General features: G+C 42.2%; 1 protein-coding gene across 2 annotated transcripts; it reads right to left on the minus strand.

The window, feature by feature from the left end:
- Window positions 1-3,889: 3,889 nt before the first annotated feature.
- On the minus strand, window positions 3,890-15,182 carry onecut1 (one cut homeobox 1). 2 transcript variants are annotated; one of them, XM_038701317.1, is made up of 2 exons: window positions 13,714-15,182; window positions 3,890-9,352 (listed from the first exon to the last, which is right to left on the minus strand). In XM_038701317.1, the coding sequence occupies exons 1-2, from the start codon at window positions 14,783-14,785 to the stop codon at window positions 9,063-9,065; spliced, it is 1,362 nt and encodes a 453-aa protein (XP_038557245.1). In that variant the 5' UTR covers window positions 14,786-15,182; the 3' UTR covers window positions 3,890-9,062. The 2 variants fall into 2 exon arrangements, with proteins under 2 accessions (XP_038557245.1, XP_038557244.1); XM_038701316.1 differs by having other exon boundaries at window positions 13,699-15,181.
- Between the last annotated feature and the right edge of the window lie 2,908 nt (window positions 15,183-18,090).

The raw sequence follows: 18,090 nt of genomic DNA on the forward strand, positions 1-18,090 counted from the left end.
AACTTGTGAGGAAGACGTCTCTGGTGAAAAGAAATATAAAAAAACAACAACGGCCTGTATAGCTTTCTCTCTCACTGCTGTTACATCAATGACCGTTGATGTTTGGCCAGGGAAACGGGACCAACAACAGAACGGGCTACTCTCGCAAGCTGATTGGTCAGTGGGGTTCGGTGCGCGTTCACGTGCGCACGTGAGGGCTCGTTTTTTTTCGTCGTGAACATTTTGTACTGGCCTGTTTGAAGCCTATGGTGTGCACTATGGTTTAAGGTAATGCTATTATATGTTGTAGTACAAAGTCTTGACTGGCGAAGTTACTTATAAAGCAACTGAGAAGTTCCTGGCAAATTACTAGATATCAGCCAGAGGCAAGGACTTTGTTTCAGCTTTTCATTCGTTGTCACTTTTCAAAAATTAAAGAATGTTTTGGCTCGTACATGTTTCAGACAAGCGAACTGACATATTTGTTATTTGTTACGTCGTCCAACAAAAGGGAGCTTCAGCCATTTTCAATAATAGGGGAACGACTGTTAAACAGTCAGTCAGAAAAGTATAAAAACTATAGTCCAGCCCAAGGCAATGTGGCAAAGTAATGGTAGAGATGTGGTACAATATCCACTATCATTCAACAGTTGACCCCTCATTGTAAAAAAGACTGCCCTTTGACCTAAAAGAACTAAACTTAACTTAAAAGTCAACTTTAAATGTTAAGTTTAAGTGAAAAGGTAGATCCAGAACCCAATAAATTCAGCACGAGATCCATTGTTATTTTGGTACAAATGGAAAAGGACAGAGGGAGAGCTCTTTGTTTTAATCTCTTCTCTGCTAAGACCTCTTGGGGACAAAAGGCAAAGGCCAAAATGAGGACACTAGAATCTGCTTCACCAATCTGTTTGGCAGCTGCTTTGCACTTTGTGTGTTATTGTTCTTTGCTACACACAAATATATTCTATAGAGGGGACTGGAGTTTGGTTAAAATGACTAGTGTTATTGTAATATTTTGGATAGACTACTGAAAAAGAAAAATTCTATATCCTGTTGTTGTCACAGGGTAGGACTGAACAATTCATCAAAATATAATCAAATTTACCCAGAGAATAGGGTCATAAAGTCCACAATGACAATGCAAGCATCTGCCAGTTGTTTATGGGCCCCCTCTGGGGAGGGAACAAAGTTTACAAAGTTAGTCTACTACTGTAACAGATATACACCAAAATTATGTTTAACAGTCTATCCATAAACCCATCTATCTATCTATCTTATGATAGCATAAGAAACCCTGTGGTCTCCTATCAGGGGTTTAGCTCGGAAACAGCTGTGTAAGGGGTGCTGTTGAGGGTGATTGTTGGCCGTCAGGGATTAAAGGGCTCAAAAATTCAGAGTGTGCTCCTGAGTAGTTAACAACAACATTGACAGCAGACCAACATGAGATGCCAATAATCCTAGCTACAGGGCTAAAGGGGAATTCTACAATAAAACTAATTTCACATTAAGTAGGGAGACATGGTACAATGAATGCAGACTCCAGTGGTTGAAATGCCTTGTGGTAGGAAGAATCCACCATCGTTGACTTTCAGTCCAATTTTTTTTTAAAATGCTTGGTGTGAAGCAGCTTTGCAAACTTTGCCACTTTGAGTTAACTTGGTGCTCAGACTTTGCCACTGTTTGTTAGTTGTAGTGTTGCAACTAGCAAATCACAGCCCAAAGAAAAGAGTTGTATTAAAAATCTTATGAGTGTGAAGGGGAAGCTGAATCTAGTTGATGATGACATGAAGAGATAAATCCTGGAGCTAACAGTAGCAACTCCCAGAAAGCTGTGACCCCACCCTTGCTTATTTTAAAGAGATATGGGGACATTTCCTGATTCACAGCTGGAAGATCTGCATTCACTTAAAGCTCATTTGGATTTGATATCTTAGTCCATAGTGCACACTGTTTAGTGTAATAAAACCAAACATCATTATAAGTATTGATGCTTTAGTGGGTTTAAATGATCTTCTTTTAGTGTGACTTTTCCCTTTAAGAATGTAGGCAAATGCCAACAAAGTTCTTGTGCTTTTAAAAATAAATGTCATAGCCCCATCTAGTGGCAGGATACAAGTAATGCAGCAAATAAAAGGAAGCGCTATCTATCTATCTATCTATCTATCTATCTATCTATCTATCTATCTATCTATCTATCTATCTATCTATCTATCTATCTATCTATCTATCTATCTATCTGTCTGTCTGTCTGTCTGTCTGTCTATCTAGTAAAAAGGAGAAGAGGGACACAGGAAGACTCCAGAGACCGAAAGCTAAATGTTGTACAAATAAGACTGTACCTGAGGTGAAACTGTGTGGACATGTTGCCAAGTGGTGGGACTCCCTTGGGTCATTGTCCCATGACTCCATCATCCTCATTCAAGGCAAGTACATTCATAAATAAGAGATTGTCCTTCATCTGTGTGGCACACTGCAGTGCCTTTATTCAGTTCACTTTGACCCATTTAAAAAGTTGAAAAGCGTATGCACACACACACATTTGACACACATTACACACACAATAGTTATAGTTGTAGGAGGTCACAAAGGCCCATGAGCATTAGTTAGCAAGTAAGGTGGATGACTGAAACTAGATTATATCATGTTCTTGCTCACAAAAGTAGCGTACCTTGTGTCTTATGTTTACTTTTCTTAACACAATATTCACCAAGTGTCTTCACACATAGCTCAGCTGACCCATCTTACATTGTCCCTCATTGCATCCTAAAGGAAACGACTGTCCAGGCATGGGTCTAGTTTGGCTTCTTTGACAAGTTTGACAAAGTTTTGGTTCAACCGTAGACCAAAACAGTGGCGAGATCTGCTGTCCACTGGCTCAGTTTGATGAGGATCAATGATTTACCACTGACTCAATGTTTAACTGAGAAATGTACTTATTAGACCATCAAGAATTTGAACTTCCGATGTAAGCCTGAAGACAACAAATATATTTTAGCCTTCCCTATTTACGTGCAAGAGTTTGCCTTCAGGCCTTGAATCAGCGTAATCAGAGTTCAACATATCACCTTTGGGTGATGGATTACAGATGGATTTGCGGGGTTTAGCACCACAAACAGAGGAAACCAACTGAAAAAACTGTTTAGGCTACTTCTTTTATAGTTGTGTTACTGAGTTCAATCAATGAAACCACTGATGGGTTAAAGTGTGGATGTCTCAGCTTGGCTTCACTCATTCATTAATCTATGTAAGTGAAGGTAAATATATTAAGGATAAAACGTTAAACTAGACAACTTTTTCTAAACTCAGGACTTTGCTCATTTATAAGTTATGATTGTGATTATTTGATTATTTAAAGGGCCACATTACCTTGCTTTTCTTTCCTTTGGGATTCAAATCTGGCTGACTCTGAAGGGTTTAGGTGAACCTAAAACTACATGACACAGCAGTATATAAAGAGGTGGCTAAGTTAACTGACTAAAGATTTTACAGCTCTGTAAAATTATCAATACATACCTTTGTTGTGAGACTGTGGTTCATTGTAAAACTTTACTCCAAAATTTGCAATTTACAATTTGAATAAAATGAACCTCCCATCCCACATTTTTAAAAATAATTTGCTGATGGTCTTTATAAGATACTGAGGTTTTTAATTATTGATTGGTTTAAACAGCTTGATATTTCCAAATGTATAGTGTTTTTAAGTAAAGATGCATGACATAAACTCTACTGATCTTCTCAGGCGACTTGTCATGCATGTTCCCATCCAAGACAGACTTATATGCCTGCTTGTCTTGTCCTCTACTTCCTCATCTGATTTGATGTTTTATTGATTCAATTTGCCTGTCTGAACAAAAAAAAAGAAGACAAAGCACACACACCAAAAATAAAATAATAACAAGAGCCAGGATTCAGAAGTTGGAAATACCAACCGTTTATTTTCTACTTTTGCGACTACAGAAATGTTGAAACATTTGAACACTGAAAAAAGCTGGATGACATCATCACTTGCTTCTCAATTTTCTTTCCTTCTTTTTAAAATTTGCTTAGCAATCACAACAGATGATATTGCACGGCACTGAGAAAGCAGTAGCAAAGCCTGGGAAACAGCAATGACAAATCAAGTCATGAGACATGGAGTAATACATCTGAGAGTAACACCAACAGTGGTGCCTCTCAGGCATACTCGGGCTCACACACACACACACACACACACACACACACACACACACACACACACACACACAAAAACTGAAGAAGCATTGTGAGTTGAAGAGGAAGTCAAAAGAAAAAGATCAAGTTTAACAAAAGCACAAGGCGGACGAGCGAGAGCAATGAGATTTCATTTTGAAGTGCAAGATGAACTACTACTGTAATGTATTCCTAAATGTCCATGACAACAAATATGCTTGTTTATCAAAACCCTTCAAGCATCTTTGTATATGAATAGCTGGAGGACACCCCTGTCCGGGTAAGAAACTCATTCCCCAGCGTAAGAGATCCAGGTGATTGTCTTAGGCGATGCAGTATTGTTATGAGACTTGTAGCCAAGCTACCCATCACATGGGAACTCCTTACTGACAAAATAAATAATAGAAAACGTGAAAACATTTACATTCTCCATTCTGTGACACAAAGACTGCATAACATGCTGATGTGATCTGTCATGGACATTTTAGTGATGACCTTCAGTCCTTGGAGATACTGTGCCATGTGCATGACAGAGGTGAAGCAGTACTAACAGTAAGGGCTCTGACAGCCAGAGGGAGTCTTAAACTTACTGTTGTGACATGCACCAATCAGCCGCACACACATGCAGGCACACCAGCAGTACATACAGATTTTATGGATGGATGAACACACAGTAAAGAAATATACGTAAACGAGCACACACACACACACACACACACACGAACTGGCATACCTCAGCAGTACTTGACATTTGAGTTACACACACACATACACACACTTGCACTTAACCACACAGAAAAAGGAATGAGCAATCCAGGTGACTGTCTCCACACACACTTACACACTGGTAAGGTTCTTTGCAGTTTTATTAGACTTTGCTCATAGTCATTACACGAGTACGTACCAAAAGAACAGATACTAGATGGAGCGAGGCGGCAGTGCCACGGCAATTAAAAACAGACCCAGCTCCGTGGCACAGCCCCTGGCAGACCGGCTGCCCAGCCTATACTCCACCTCACTCTGTGCATGAGACAGCAAAGTGAGCAGGACTTGCAGTCCTTGTTTCAAATGCTTCAGATTGTACATTGAACAGGAGATTCCCCACATGGTAGAGTAAGCTTGTCTACAGAGCCCTACGCCTTCTACATTCTATACCCGTGCGAATGGCAAATCAAAACTCAACAAGTCTACCTCACAAATGCCAGTGCTTTTCAACGTTATACATATTTTTTTTCCAATTTTTTGGTTTGTTTTAAAAATCTTTGGATGTGCAGTAATACCCATAAAATAACTGTTTTAAAAAGTCAAAAGAATAGAAAAAACACACACACACATACACACTGCTTTTTGCCAGTTGTTCAACAAAGTAGCTCCTGTATAACTTTGTCTGTGTTGGCAAATCAACTGTCTGGGTTTCTGGCAGTGTTTAAAACACACATTGAAATGCCGGCTAGGATTTAGCTGAAGAAGAATACAAACTACTCCTTTGTTTATATCTAAGCGTGGGAAATAAGGCTGTAACATAAAACTGTCTTTTTTGTTTGTTTTTTTTCAAAAACCTACTATATACAAATCTAGAGTTTCTACAAATGCATAAATTAAAGCAGTGGTTAACCATTACAAAAATGCAAATTAAATTAAAGTCACAACACAGCAGTAGAGAAAAGGGAAAATATGAACACAATATCACAGCAGTTGGTTTTACCCTGTAAAAGCAATAGTCTACCATCATAATATTGGCATAACCCAATGTCTGATAAAAAATACGCTTCTCCCTCCATCTCTTAAGTTTCATACATCAACCCTGAAACTTGTCCTTTTGTGACTTGAAACAGAGCACTTCTTCCAAAAAAACAACAACTTTAAAATAGATAATCATACAGCTTTTTGAAGTAACAATAACAGTTACCACGCGAGTGGAGTTCTGCCTTACTCACAGATAGACGTCTCAATGCAGAACTCAAAGGAATTATTACTATGAGGTATTCAGAGACATTAGTAAAGACATGCACGGCCAGAGTGCTGGACCTTCCTACCCACAGTAGAGAGACATGGAAGGTTGGGGAAAGGAGGGATGGAGGGGTGAAAGGGGGCAGGGGAGAGGAGAAACAAAGACCTTTGGTTTAATCTGTAGAAGTGGACAACATAAATTCCTTTGGTATGTTTTCATTGCATGGTTGCGCTGGCGAAAGCACCACGGTGTGATTTTAAAAAACAACAAAAAAAACCCTTTTCCTTGTTTCTTCAGTTGTGGCCCTTCTACAGGCTGAGGTATTCACAGAGTCAAAGGTGAGAGGTCAACAGCGGTTTAACACTTTGGTTCAAGCAAGGCACTCGTCCTGGGAGTTTTTAGAAAGATTGCAACACGTCTGCTTCTACTTTCAGGAACATATCTGCCTATAGTTGAGTCAACAATTCTGCCCAAGGCTATGTCAGCTTGTCTGCCTATTGTCATTTAAAGATGTCTGACCTATTTGGTGGATCAATATTATCAACCTATAGGTACACACTAAGAGGCAGGGCCAAGTAGAAATAATGCTGTAAAAAAAGACACTCCGCCGGGGTACGCCATCAAATTTACATAGATTATTTTTTAATCAACTAAATCTTTTTTTATACATATTGCCGCAATGTCAGCTTTTTCTTTTTAATCCATTTTATCTGCCAATAAAGTGGTAGAAATGAATCCTTTGGTACTGCTAACAAGCACGGAGACAGACTGATCATATTGCTAGCGAGGGCGTTGTACCCCGCAGGCACCCGCGTGGCCGCTTGTGTGTATCTATGGCTAGATCAGCAAATCTGCCTATAGCTACATCAGCATGACTATTATGGAGCTGTAATCAGAGCACAGATGAAGCAAGAGCACGCATAGCAGGGGTGCATGGGCTGAGTGCAGGTGGGAGGGGGAGAAAGGAGAGATGAGTGGAAGAGAAAGAGTGAGATAGGAGATGGGGGAGGGGGAGACATACAGCATCTTTTAACACCACTCATAGAGGCCGTGCAATGAGAAAAAATCTTTGGTTATCTTTGGTATCATCAAAGTGATAGAAATCACGTATGGAACTTGAGTGAGGTAGCATCTTTGGTTCACACTATAAAACATCAGCAGGTCTCGACACATTTGTGTTTCTTGTCGTCTTTTTGGTTTTTTCTTTCAGAGATGAAGAAGCAGCTCTCTCTCGCCTCTCCTTCAGCGCTTGTACTGATGAATGTAGAGCTGCTAACCCTGGCCATGAGGAGGATGACGGCAAGGGTCCAGCTCAATATATTTAATGATATGCTGCCCTGCGCCAGCCCTGTGTAGTGCTTTCCTCCTAGTGCTGAAATGCATGGCTTACCAGGAGAGCGGAAGAAGGATGGGTGGGGGTGGGGTGGTAAGGGGTGGGGATTGGCAACTGGCAGGGTGGGGTGCTTTCGTATTCGGGTGACAAGCTGACATTGCTGTGTAAGCGCCTGAAAGTGATTCGATCATTGATATCATCCCCTCCACCCAAGATTTGATGAGGAGATACAATCAAATACGTATGAAGCACACGGGGCCAATGGAGTGATGCTGAGAGCTTATTATTAGAGGGGTGACACAGTTTGTCCTAAAAAAAACAAAAACATCAGAGGCCGTCTGTCTCCCTCACAGTGTCAAGAACACATAGAGCATCAGAACCAGCATCTTCTGTTTTCACCTTTGCAGAAGAAACACTATGAATGATTTAGTCTTTGTTTGCCAGCTGCTCACATCAACTTGCGCTGAATCTGCAGACTGAAAGGATGTCTCTATAATAATGAATCTTCACATTAAGCATTTAAAGGAACATTCAGTGGATTGTTTGGGGAGATCTCACTGGAATATTTAGTTTGATTCAAGAAGGCATCTATAAGGCAAATGTCACTAGCTAATTTTCAGGGTTGTGCCCTATATATAATCTTTCCGTTTGCAGGGAGCATAAATTTAAGTATGACTCAAAATGTTGTATGAACCATAAGCAGTAACATGCTCTTCTTTAACAGTCTGTCTCAGGAGGTAAGGGAGCAAATGAGGTAAAAAAATAGATGATCAACTACAAAACATACTCTTTGGTCTAATTACTTCATAGCAAGTGGTTTGTGTTTCTAAGCTGCATGAGAGGCCTCAGGGTGTAGAAGGCTTTGGTTTTTTCTTGTTTCAATTATTCAACGCTTCAGCATGTTGGAAGAAAGCACTACCATGTGGGTTGAGGTTAGGGGTTCTTTTTTGGTTTGGTTTAGGGTTAGCAGTCCACGCATGGGCATATACCTGTCTGTCTGGAATGCTTGATAGAACGACAGACGGCAGGACAGACAGACAGATAGACAGACAGACAGTCCACCGATCCAAACAAGGCTGCACAACAATCCAGTCGCCCCTGTAGGATTTTTTTTTTGTCTTCAAAGTTGATTGGCCAATCCCACTGGAGCTCCACATTCGGGCTGTTTTTCAAGGGTGTGGACAGCTGCTGATCAGACTGCGAGTAGGCTGATTAAACCTCCATTTAAGGACCCATCATTAAAACCAACCAATCAGATTAAAGATAAGGATGGCGAATGATAGATTGATACTGGGTGGGGGATGTGGTGTGTAGTAAAGCTATAGACCAGTGATAGTGAGTGTGTGTGTGAGAGGGGGGTAAAACTATAGTCTTTTTGCAGTATGTTACACATAAACGTGTTGCTGAAACAAACATTTCAAAGCAGGTCAAACAAGAAGTCTTTGGTTTGTTTTTTCATCTTTGGATACTATAAATATCAATATAGTACAGGTTTAAGGGCAAAATGTTGCTTCAAGGTCTTTTTAAGTTTCTCTTTGTTTCTCCTAAGTTTTAAAGCTTTTCCACCGAGGTTGAGTCAGTCCATGAGTTGGTCAAATCAGTCCGTCTTCAGGCTTTGGTGCAGGCGTTTGGGCCAGAGTTGACTGAGTGACCGGAGCCGTCGTCCACCCACTTATCTAGGCTCCGGCGGCGTGCGTTCATAAAGAAGTTGCTGACCGTGGCCAGCTCGAGGCCCAGCTGCTGGGCGATGGTGATCTGGAGCTCTTTGGATGGACGCTTGTTCTCCTTGAAGATGGCGTGGAGTGTCCGACGCTGCACATCTGTGAACACCAGCCGGGGCTTCTTGGTCATGTTCCCCCGCTCGCTTCTGCCGTGGTCCTGTTCCTTACGCTTACATGCTGTGGAGAATTCAGGGAAGAGGCAGAAGGGAAGAGAGTGTGTTGGTGAGAGAGGGCAGAATATACGTCTATAAAAGCAAGAATTGTGGCTCCATCACACCTTGACCTTTGACAAAAAAAGGTCCTAAATAAATCCATGGACGGACCCATGAATTATTATTAGTTTTCATTCTAACTGGGACATACTGATGTGATTATTTAAAGCCAATGCCAATATCTGATATTTTTCAGTCCATTTTGACCCAAACTAACTCTGATAAAGATTGTTTTTGTCCTAAAGAGATGATAGAGATACTTATATATCAAAATAATTCAGACATTTTTGTTTTTACTTTTGACACCACAACACTTAAATTTATATTGTCAATGTGACAATTGTATCAAGTATTATGATCCTAGAAACAAAGACCAAAACATGGCAGTCCCATAATCCTTAAAAAATATCAGAAGTGAAAGTAATGTTGGTTGACCTGTAACTGGTGATTAACATCAGGAACCATACTGGAAACAAACATTTTGAACACGTTAATGGCTTATCCATCTCTGCAGAGGCCATTGGGACAAATTGTCATTTGTGACATCGGGCCAAATATAGGCCTATATAACTTTTAACTGACTACAACAGAAACAAAAACTGCATCAGCTGATTTGAATAAGAGGTCATCCTCTCAGGTTTAACTTGTTTAATTAGTAAACTAGCTGCTGCAGTTTGAGTTAGATAAAAACAAGTAGGCCTATAGCCTACTACAGTATAGGCTACACTGGACTAAGCACTGCATACTTAAGGTGCACATTTTCTGCTCTAATGATGATGTGCTGGAAACCGTACTGAAAAAAATGCACTCAGGCCATATTTCTCATTGAATCATAAATTGCAGAGACAATGTTAAATGTTGGTAAGACCTTTACCTATATTAGCACCCCTCTTATAAGACTTGATCTCTCAGATCTAACTTTGTACAGAATCATGCAACAGTCTGCAGGTGGTGCTTTCGTTTCAGTCACCAAGACCCCCTTTCATTGGACACTGCCGAGTTACATGCGAAATAATAGCGGAATTAAACTTCAAGTCAGGTACCCCATCGAGTCCCATGGACGTCTGTTGGGCCATGAACCAGAGCAGGAGCTCCGTTAGTTCTGGTGGAGAGCAGACAGACAGGAAGCCTGCCAGCCAGGGAACAACGAGTTCTGTCCGCGGTGCTGAAAATAACGTCAGCCCGCAATATTATGTAGGCCTACACTGCAGCTGTGGAAAAATGAACAGCAGATCATATAATATTGGAAAGACGAAATTGGGAATCAGTTTGGCAGCAAATAAAACCTCTCTTCAACTGACCTTGTTGCTATTTCATTTAGTTTTTTTCTTTCTTTCTTTCTTTTTAACCCCAGCACAGCCATCCAAATTGATGTTCACCAGTGAGCAGAGACCAGGAGGGGGCAGAAGTGGGCTGCTAGAGCAAAGCCCGACTCACTGGGGAAATTAGTGAACGGCATGTTCTAACCACAGAGCAATTCTTAAATAATGATGAATAAATTATGAGCAGTGGTGAATTAAAACATTGCATCACAGAAAACCTCAAAGCTCAGTAGGCTAATGTAGGCTACAAAGCAAACCATTTCAAAATAACAATCAAAGCCATGCTGCTCTATCAACATGACCAACAACTTTCTATTACATAGGCTAAGGAATTTGTAGCTTATAGTGAATACTGCATTTAAAGTGGCGTATAGGCTACTTTTTGGACTTTAGTGTGGATGTAGCCTAATCTAGTCTATGTTGTCTTTCTAATGCAAATAAACAAGAAGTAGGCCTAAACAGCGAGCTTCATCAGTGAGAGATTAAAATAAACATTAAAACATATTTTGCCGATCCCACCTTGTAAACTAATTTTAACACACCTTTTCTCAGATGTGTGGTAAAGTACAGTGCAGCGTCCTATTAGCATGACCATAAACCGGAATGTAATTGTGAGTTTGAGCAGCCCGGTGTCGCCAGTGCTGGTAAATATTAACAGAGAGCCGCTCCTCGTGTAAGGGCTGCTATAAATCAGCAGGAGTGAAGGCCACTCAGACAGCAGGAGCCACCACAGAGTGGCCCGGCCCCAGCACGGGAGGCCCGGGCAGAGAGGCAGCTTTCCCAGGACCAGGGTGACATAACAACGGCCTCGTTATCACGCTAATCACACACACACACACACACACACACACACACACACACACACGGCTAATCATTACAAACACACAGATAACTCCACACACTCCAACAGACTGCACACACTGGGCCCAGTAACACGGTGCGACGATAGTCCTGCGTTTCATAATCTCACAGAGAGCACAAGAGAACAACAAACAGATCCTCTGTGCTGAAAATGTTCCAAAAATTCAACTGGAAAACCGACCCTCTAACTATTCTTGTGTAAACGTGTAGGATATCCTAATTTAGGCAGTCAATGTTTAGGCTACTTAAAATTTCTAAAACAACGTTACAAAAAATCCCAACCAACATTGAACACTGTCTCTGCAATTAACTGTGTTGCAACTAAATTGGTGTCGCATTTCTGAATTCATTAATTTTGTCCTGAGCAAAATCACATATGCTTTCTTCAAACCCATTTTATTTTATTTTATTCAGACAAATTCAGACGGGTAATTGAATACGTGGGAAAGGGAGAAAAGGCCCGAGATTAATTTCAGAAGCCTAAAATCAATAAGTATTTCACATCTACTTCAGCACACGATCACATATCTAGTTCAGCTAGAACGGATCAATAAAATGGCGCTCAGCCCTTTCTCGCCAAATTAATTTAGCTTTAAAATGTAAAATGTTCTCATCTCCCAGCTTTTTTTTTGGTGGCGTTTGCCAACAGAAAGCCATAATTATATAGGCCTATTTGAAGTTTCTGCTCAAGAGAAGCTTTGGAATTTTCTTTGATTTACATCGATTTGTATTGTTTTCTTATAAAAAATTGGGAGTAGTATATGAGACAGGACATAACCTGCTCAAGAAATAGTGAATGGGAATACAAATGAAGCAGAATTTCTCTTCCTTCAAACCATCATCACTTCTAATGAATTGGCGACTGATCTGATTTATCTACAAATCTACAAAACCAGCTTTCAAAATCACGACATTTAAATAATGAGATAATGAATGTTGAATATATATATATATATATATGTATGTATGTATAATCTATTGCGATTACACATGTGCACACCCGCGATAAATGCGCGATAAATAAACACATAAATGCACGCACTTTCCACTAAGTGGACTCAGCCTCACTTTTCCTAAGGCCAAAAAAGCTAATTTGTAGGTCATTGATTAGGCCTATAAAAGTAAAAACATCGGATGTCTGTGAACGCGCACGTGCGAGTTGGGCCTCCTTACGCGCCCTAATTGACTCGTGCATAGGCCTACCTCAGGGACAAATTAATACAGAGGTCTATCAGTTAATTAGAGAAACTTCAGTCAAGTCAGGGTTAGTTTATAACCTGAACATAAACACATGCTCTCGACTCTATTCTTTTTTATTCTATTCTGAAATGAAGGCCTATAATTTTTTACCAAAGTGAGAGACACAACCTTTTCACCGGCTAAATAATGCAGGACTTCAGCTTTACTTGACATTCGAATTTAGTTTATCGCAGACTCTCAAGAACACGTGCACACACACGTTTCTCTCTCTGTTTACACCAAGGGCAACACCAAAAAGGCTCCCAACGATTTCTGGGCGAAGGATCAACTTACGCACACAGTCCAGCGGTCGATATTTTGAGGTAAAATGACATGAGCACTTGTTTCACACAACCCCAAATTCAGTGTAGAGACAGAAAAGGGATGCGTATTGATATCAGGCCACTCATGTAGTGCAGGAGCATCAGTTTGGTGAAGCACTTTTCAACTTTAGCAGCTTCACATATTGTTTACCACACTGTATAATGTTGAATTTGACCATCCAGCAGACCTCCCCTACAGGCATCACATAGGCTATCTCTAAAACAAACCAGGGTCGTGGGTTCACCAAACCCTAAAGCAGGTTTCATTTCTGGAGACACATATGTTATTTTGATAAAGAACTCTCAGCCTAGAGGGAACATTTGTCCTGAGTGCTACACTGATGTGATTTGACACTTTTTTTTTTCTTTTTTTTTTTACATTAGCCTAATCAGATTGCAGGATTTAAAAAAAAAACTCTGTTACACTAAAAACTACCAAATCAGTTTTGTTTCCCAGCCCACTTGACTCATTGCTCAATAAGGTAGCATTCAGGGCAAATGATCCTGGTTGAGCGTGTTTTTCTCAGCAACACATTCAGAGGATGAAAGCAAAAAGTGGGCTTTACCGAGGCTTCGCTCACCTGCGAGCCTGAGCGCACTCATGCGTTGGAACTCAGGCTCCTGCAGCCATTTCCACATGCGGCGGAAGGTCTCTCTACCGGACTTGAGCTTGGACCAGGGTTTGGGGTTTCTCAGCAGGTCGGACAGGGTCCCCTGGGACCTGCACAGGACCCGCTGGGCAAAGATGGCCTGAGGGATGCTGTAGCGCTTCAGCTCCGTGGTGATTCTTTGCGCCACCTCTTTGGTATTAACCTCCTCCATCTGGCCCCCAGAAACACCACCCCCTCCACCGCCGCCCCCTTGCTGCCCGGGCCCGGAGGCCTGCTCCCGGCTGTTCCCCAGCCCCTGGCCGTGCCCCTGCGAGCTAAGGTGGGCGTGCGGGTGGTGATGGAGGCCGTTGATTTGTACCATGCCCGCTGAGGAGCTCATGTGCTGCTCCGTGTGTCTGCCGAGCATGGCCGGGTGGTGAGCCTCAAACCCGCTGGGGGTGAGCATCTTCTCACCAGGCATGGCGGCACCAGGATGAGCGTAGGGAGGGATGCCGGCCTGGGTCGTGTGTATGCTGGCCAGACCGGAACCAGACAACGGGGAGAGGCTTTGGCCCATGCAGGGATCCTTGTGATGATATGCGGGATACAGACTGTTCATAGGCGCTAGACTCCGGTCCTCTCGCATCAACGTGAAACTGCCGGTGACATTTCCAGGGATCCTCTGGTGGGGATGAGGGTGAGGATGATGGGGATGGTGGTGGTGGTGGTGGTGGTGGTGATGATGGGGAGGAAACTTGTCGGACACGGTGGAGATGGGGGGTAAGGGCTGCAGGGGGGTTAGGGTGGTGTAAGTGCTGCTCGCACTCATGCCAGGGGGGGCTTCACACATGCTGATGGCTGGATGCAGGTGTCCGGGGTGGCTGGGGTGATAGTCTCCGCTTTCCAGCAGGGTCGCCATGCCCATAGCGCGGTGGCTCAGACCCCGAGGGCTCGGACGGGAATGTGGACTGTGGCCACTCAGCAGCTCTCCGTGACCGGCCACGGACTCATGGCTCACTCCGTGCAGGTCGCCAATATTCTCCATCGACAGCTGTGCGTTCATGATCCGGGCAGCGCTGTGGACGAACCATCTATCTGACCTACCGCAGTTAGCTGGTGTCCAGAAGTCCTCACGTCCAGTAAAGTTCAAATTTCTTTTGTTGCTTTTTTCTTCTTGCAGCAGCCTCCTTTGCTATTATTGCCTCCTCTCTGTCCTGATATTCACCTATTAGTTCTCCCTCCTTCCTCTGACGCTGTCTTGCATGGAAACTCCTTTTTCCGAATTCCTTTTTGTTGTTTTTGTTTGTTTTTTATTTTTTCAATTTTCTAATTCTCTTTATGATTCAAGCCCCCCCACCGCCAACCAGCTGTCCTTGCGCTCCGGTCGGGTGCCGCGCCATCTCTCTAGATGTGTGTCTCCCAGCCCCTCTTCCACCGCAGCACAGATAGCTGTCTACACATGCGCACTGTGAACACCCATCTCCTCCCATACTCTCTCTCTCTCTCTCTCTCTCTCTCTCTGAAACACAAGCGCGCACACACCGCCCCCCTCCCCCCGTTGCGCTGACGTCACATACCTTATTAAGGAAGGGAGGTATCAAACCACCTGCTAAAAGCTTTTCTCCCCGACAAGCTGTGTCCAGCAGCCTTTAGCCTTTACGCAGATGTTAAAAAATGCTAATAGACGGATCTCTAATAAAAATCGACCCGTGGAGATGGACTGGATACAGCGGCTAATGTTTGATTGTCAATTGTTATTTAGAAAATGTTAAATTCATTAGGGCTATAATGAGGCTTTATCTTCAGTCCCCCTTAAATTATTAAGTGCAAATGAAGTAAACTTCCGGGTTCATTTGGAGTTGATTTTTAACTAGTGAGATCTGGGATTCAAAACCTCCAAATCGCCATTGAAACACACGCATATTTATTCTCAAGAAAACAGAAAAAAGAGGCTTCAAACGTTGCAACAAAGCATGCTGATTTAATTCGCAGCTAAAGAACTGCCACAAAAGTTACATGTATTTAAGTAGCTACACCACATAGACCCATTCTTTCATTTTGAGGCTACTTCAGCTGCACCACCCACCCCTGACAAATATGTGGCGGTTTAACCAAACGAAGAAGACTGTAGTACATTATCTTTTGATAGAAAAAGATGAGCAGATGTGTCTATTGTTCAACCATTAGGCTTAACGAACCAAGCCCAGCAGTGTGTGTGTCTGTGTGTGCTTGTCCTATTTGAAGATGGACACATGCACATTTAATCTTTAATTCTGAGAATCCTTTAAGTATGAACATTGGCCTATACACAGTGCAATTACAAATAAAACGGCAACATGGGATTTATTAAGATGAGAGAACATTTATTTTTGTCGACAGAAACTTTCAAACAATACAATTTCACACACTCATAAACACATTCACAGCCTCTCTATAAAAACCCAAGGCCGTGGAGGAAATGACATGCTGACACATAACACGACTGCTATCCCTTTGTTGTTGTAGTGCATTATGCTGCATGAGTGTCAAACTCCCCAAACCTGCTGCCTGATAAAAGCCGGCCCCTGCTTACATGTCAGGGGCCGTTTAGCCTAATATAGCGGTAGCGCAGGGCGTCCTCAGCCGGCCGAGGTGACAGCTTGCAGCGGTCAGTGTCCTGCTGGACCCCCTGCTGAATGAGGGACATGTCAAAGGTGACGCTTCAAGACTCCCAAAGCCAACATCTGCGGGGGGACAGATTAACCTTTCATACTTTTCCCTGTCCAGGACCTGCTAGGGGCCCCGCATCTGTCAGGGCCCCCACAATAGACCCAGCGCGCGGTTGAGCGAGTTAAATAAAAGAAAAGAAAAAAAGAGAAGAAGTTAAACTGTCTCTGATGTGAAGTCAATGTCAACGGCGTGTGTGTGACGTGTGTCGAGACAAAAGGACACTAATTCCTCGAAGTGTGGCTGTCCAACCGTAGTCTCGTGGACATAATAGACTTTAGAAGTAGGCGAAAAAGGCTGACAACGAGAAAACGAGTATACTTTGAATATACTTACATATTGATTTTAAAATAAGTCTATCAGGCGCTGTATTAAGGTATAGTCTACCTACACTTTAATTCCATTAGAATTATTTTCAGTTTTAAAAAAATCATCTAATATACAGACCAATACCCATTTTACATTATTCTATAAAACTATAAATATAATAACTTTTATTTTTACATTGCAGGCCAAAGTATTCTGTTGTTATTTTGCTGCACACCTGCAAACAGACACAAACTAGATGTAAAAAGACAGACGACTATGAAAGGCCAAGGTTTGGCCTAACATGGCAGCAAACCTCATCTACACATTCTCATACGGATCGATAAGCTCCTGCCATGTCTGCACGACCCGAGCTGTGTGTTTATGTGTGTGGGCTCTCCGTGGCCATTGTGCCGAGGTAGGCCTGACATTTGCTTTGCAGAGAATATAAGGGACACGGTTTTCTGAGCACTTCTGAGGACACATTTCAAGCAGCATTCAATTCGATTAATAGCCTACAAACATAAAAAGGGCACAGACCAACAAGTAGTGCCTTGTAAATACATGCGCGGATGTGGATATGCCGACGAGTTTGGAAAAATATAGTCTTTCGTTTCCACTATAGTCCTGCCTTTTGTGGAAAAAAGTCTAGAGCAAAGTGAGGCCAGCCAAGGGGCATCTGAAGGCACCGTGTCAATTAGGCTACTTATAGGTTTCACACTGATTATTAATCAGGGGCATCGTTACCGTGAAGCCCACAGCAGCATATCCGAGCAGAAAATAATGCCTCGCAGAGAGGACCGTGGATCAATATTTCAGCTGCTCTGCAAAGTGACAAAGCGTTGCGAGCCTTATAGATGTTCAAAATGACAATTACAGCTCGTTTAAGAATAAGCCTTTGCTAAATGGCATCTGGTGAAAATAAACTTTTATAAATGGGACTACTTGAGTTTGGCCTATATGGTCATTTATGGCGGATGGATCTATGTGATATAAGGGCGCATCCACGAGGAAACTGAATTAGCCTTTTGAAAATAAATCAAATTGCTCTCATTTAATCCTTTTGAACGCATGAACTAATTTATGGGTTCACCTTTTAAGTCCAGAGTTCCATAAATATTGTTGCTCTGCAAATCTGTTTCTTCCTCCCTCCTCCCCCTCTCCCCAAATCAAAAATTTAGTTTGTTGGAAATAGATAGCCTATAGTCCTATGCTGAAAGTTAAAACATTTTACAACATATGAAATGACTCATATGCGCTCTTTTCTAAAAATGTGTATTGCAGTGTTTTGGGCTGGCCTTTACAGCGCATTTGAAGTATAGGCCTTGAAAACACACCACACCGCGCCAATCAATA

The sequence above is a fragment of the Micropterus salmoides genome, unplaced genomic scaffold, assembly GCF_014851395.1.
Source record: "Micropterus salmoides isolate LMB-PRFRI ecotype aquatic unplaced genomic scaffold, ASM1485139v1 Ms_hic_scaffold_6, whole genome shotgun sequence".
Lineage (NCBI taxonomy): Eukaryota > Metazoa > Chordata > Actinopteri > Centrarchiformes > Centrarchidae > Micropterus > Micropterus salmoides.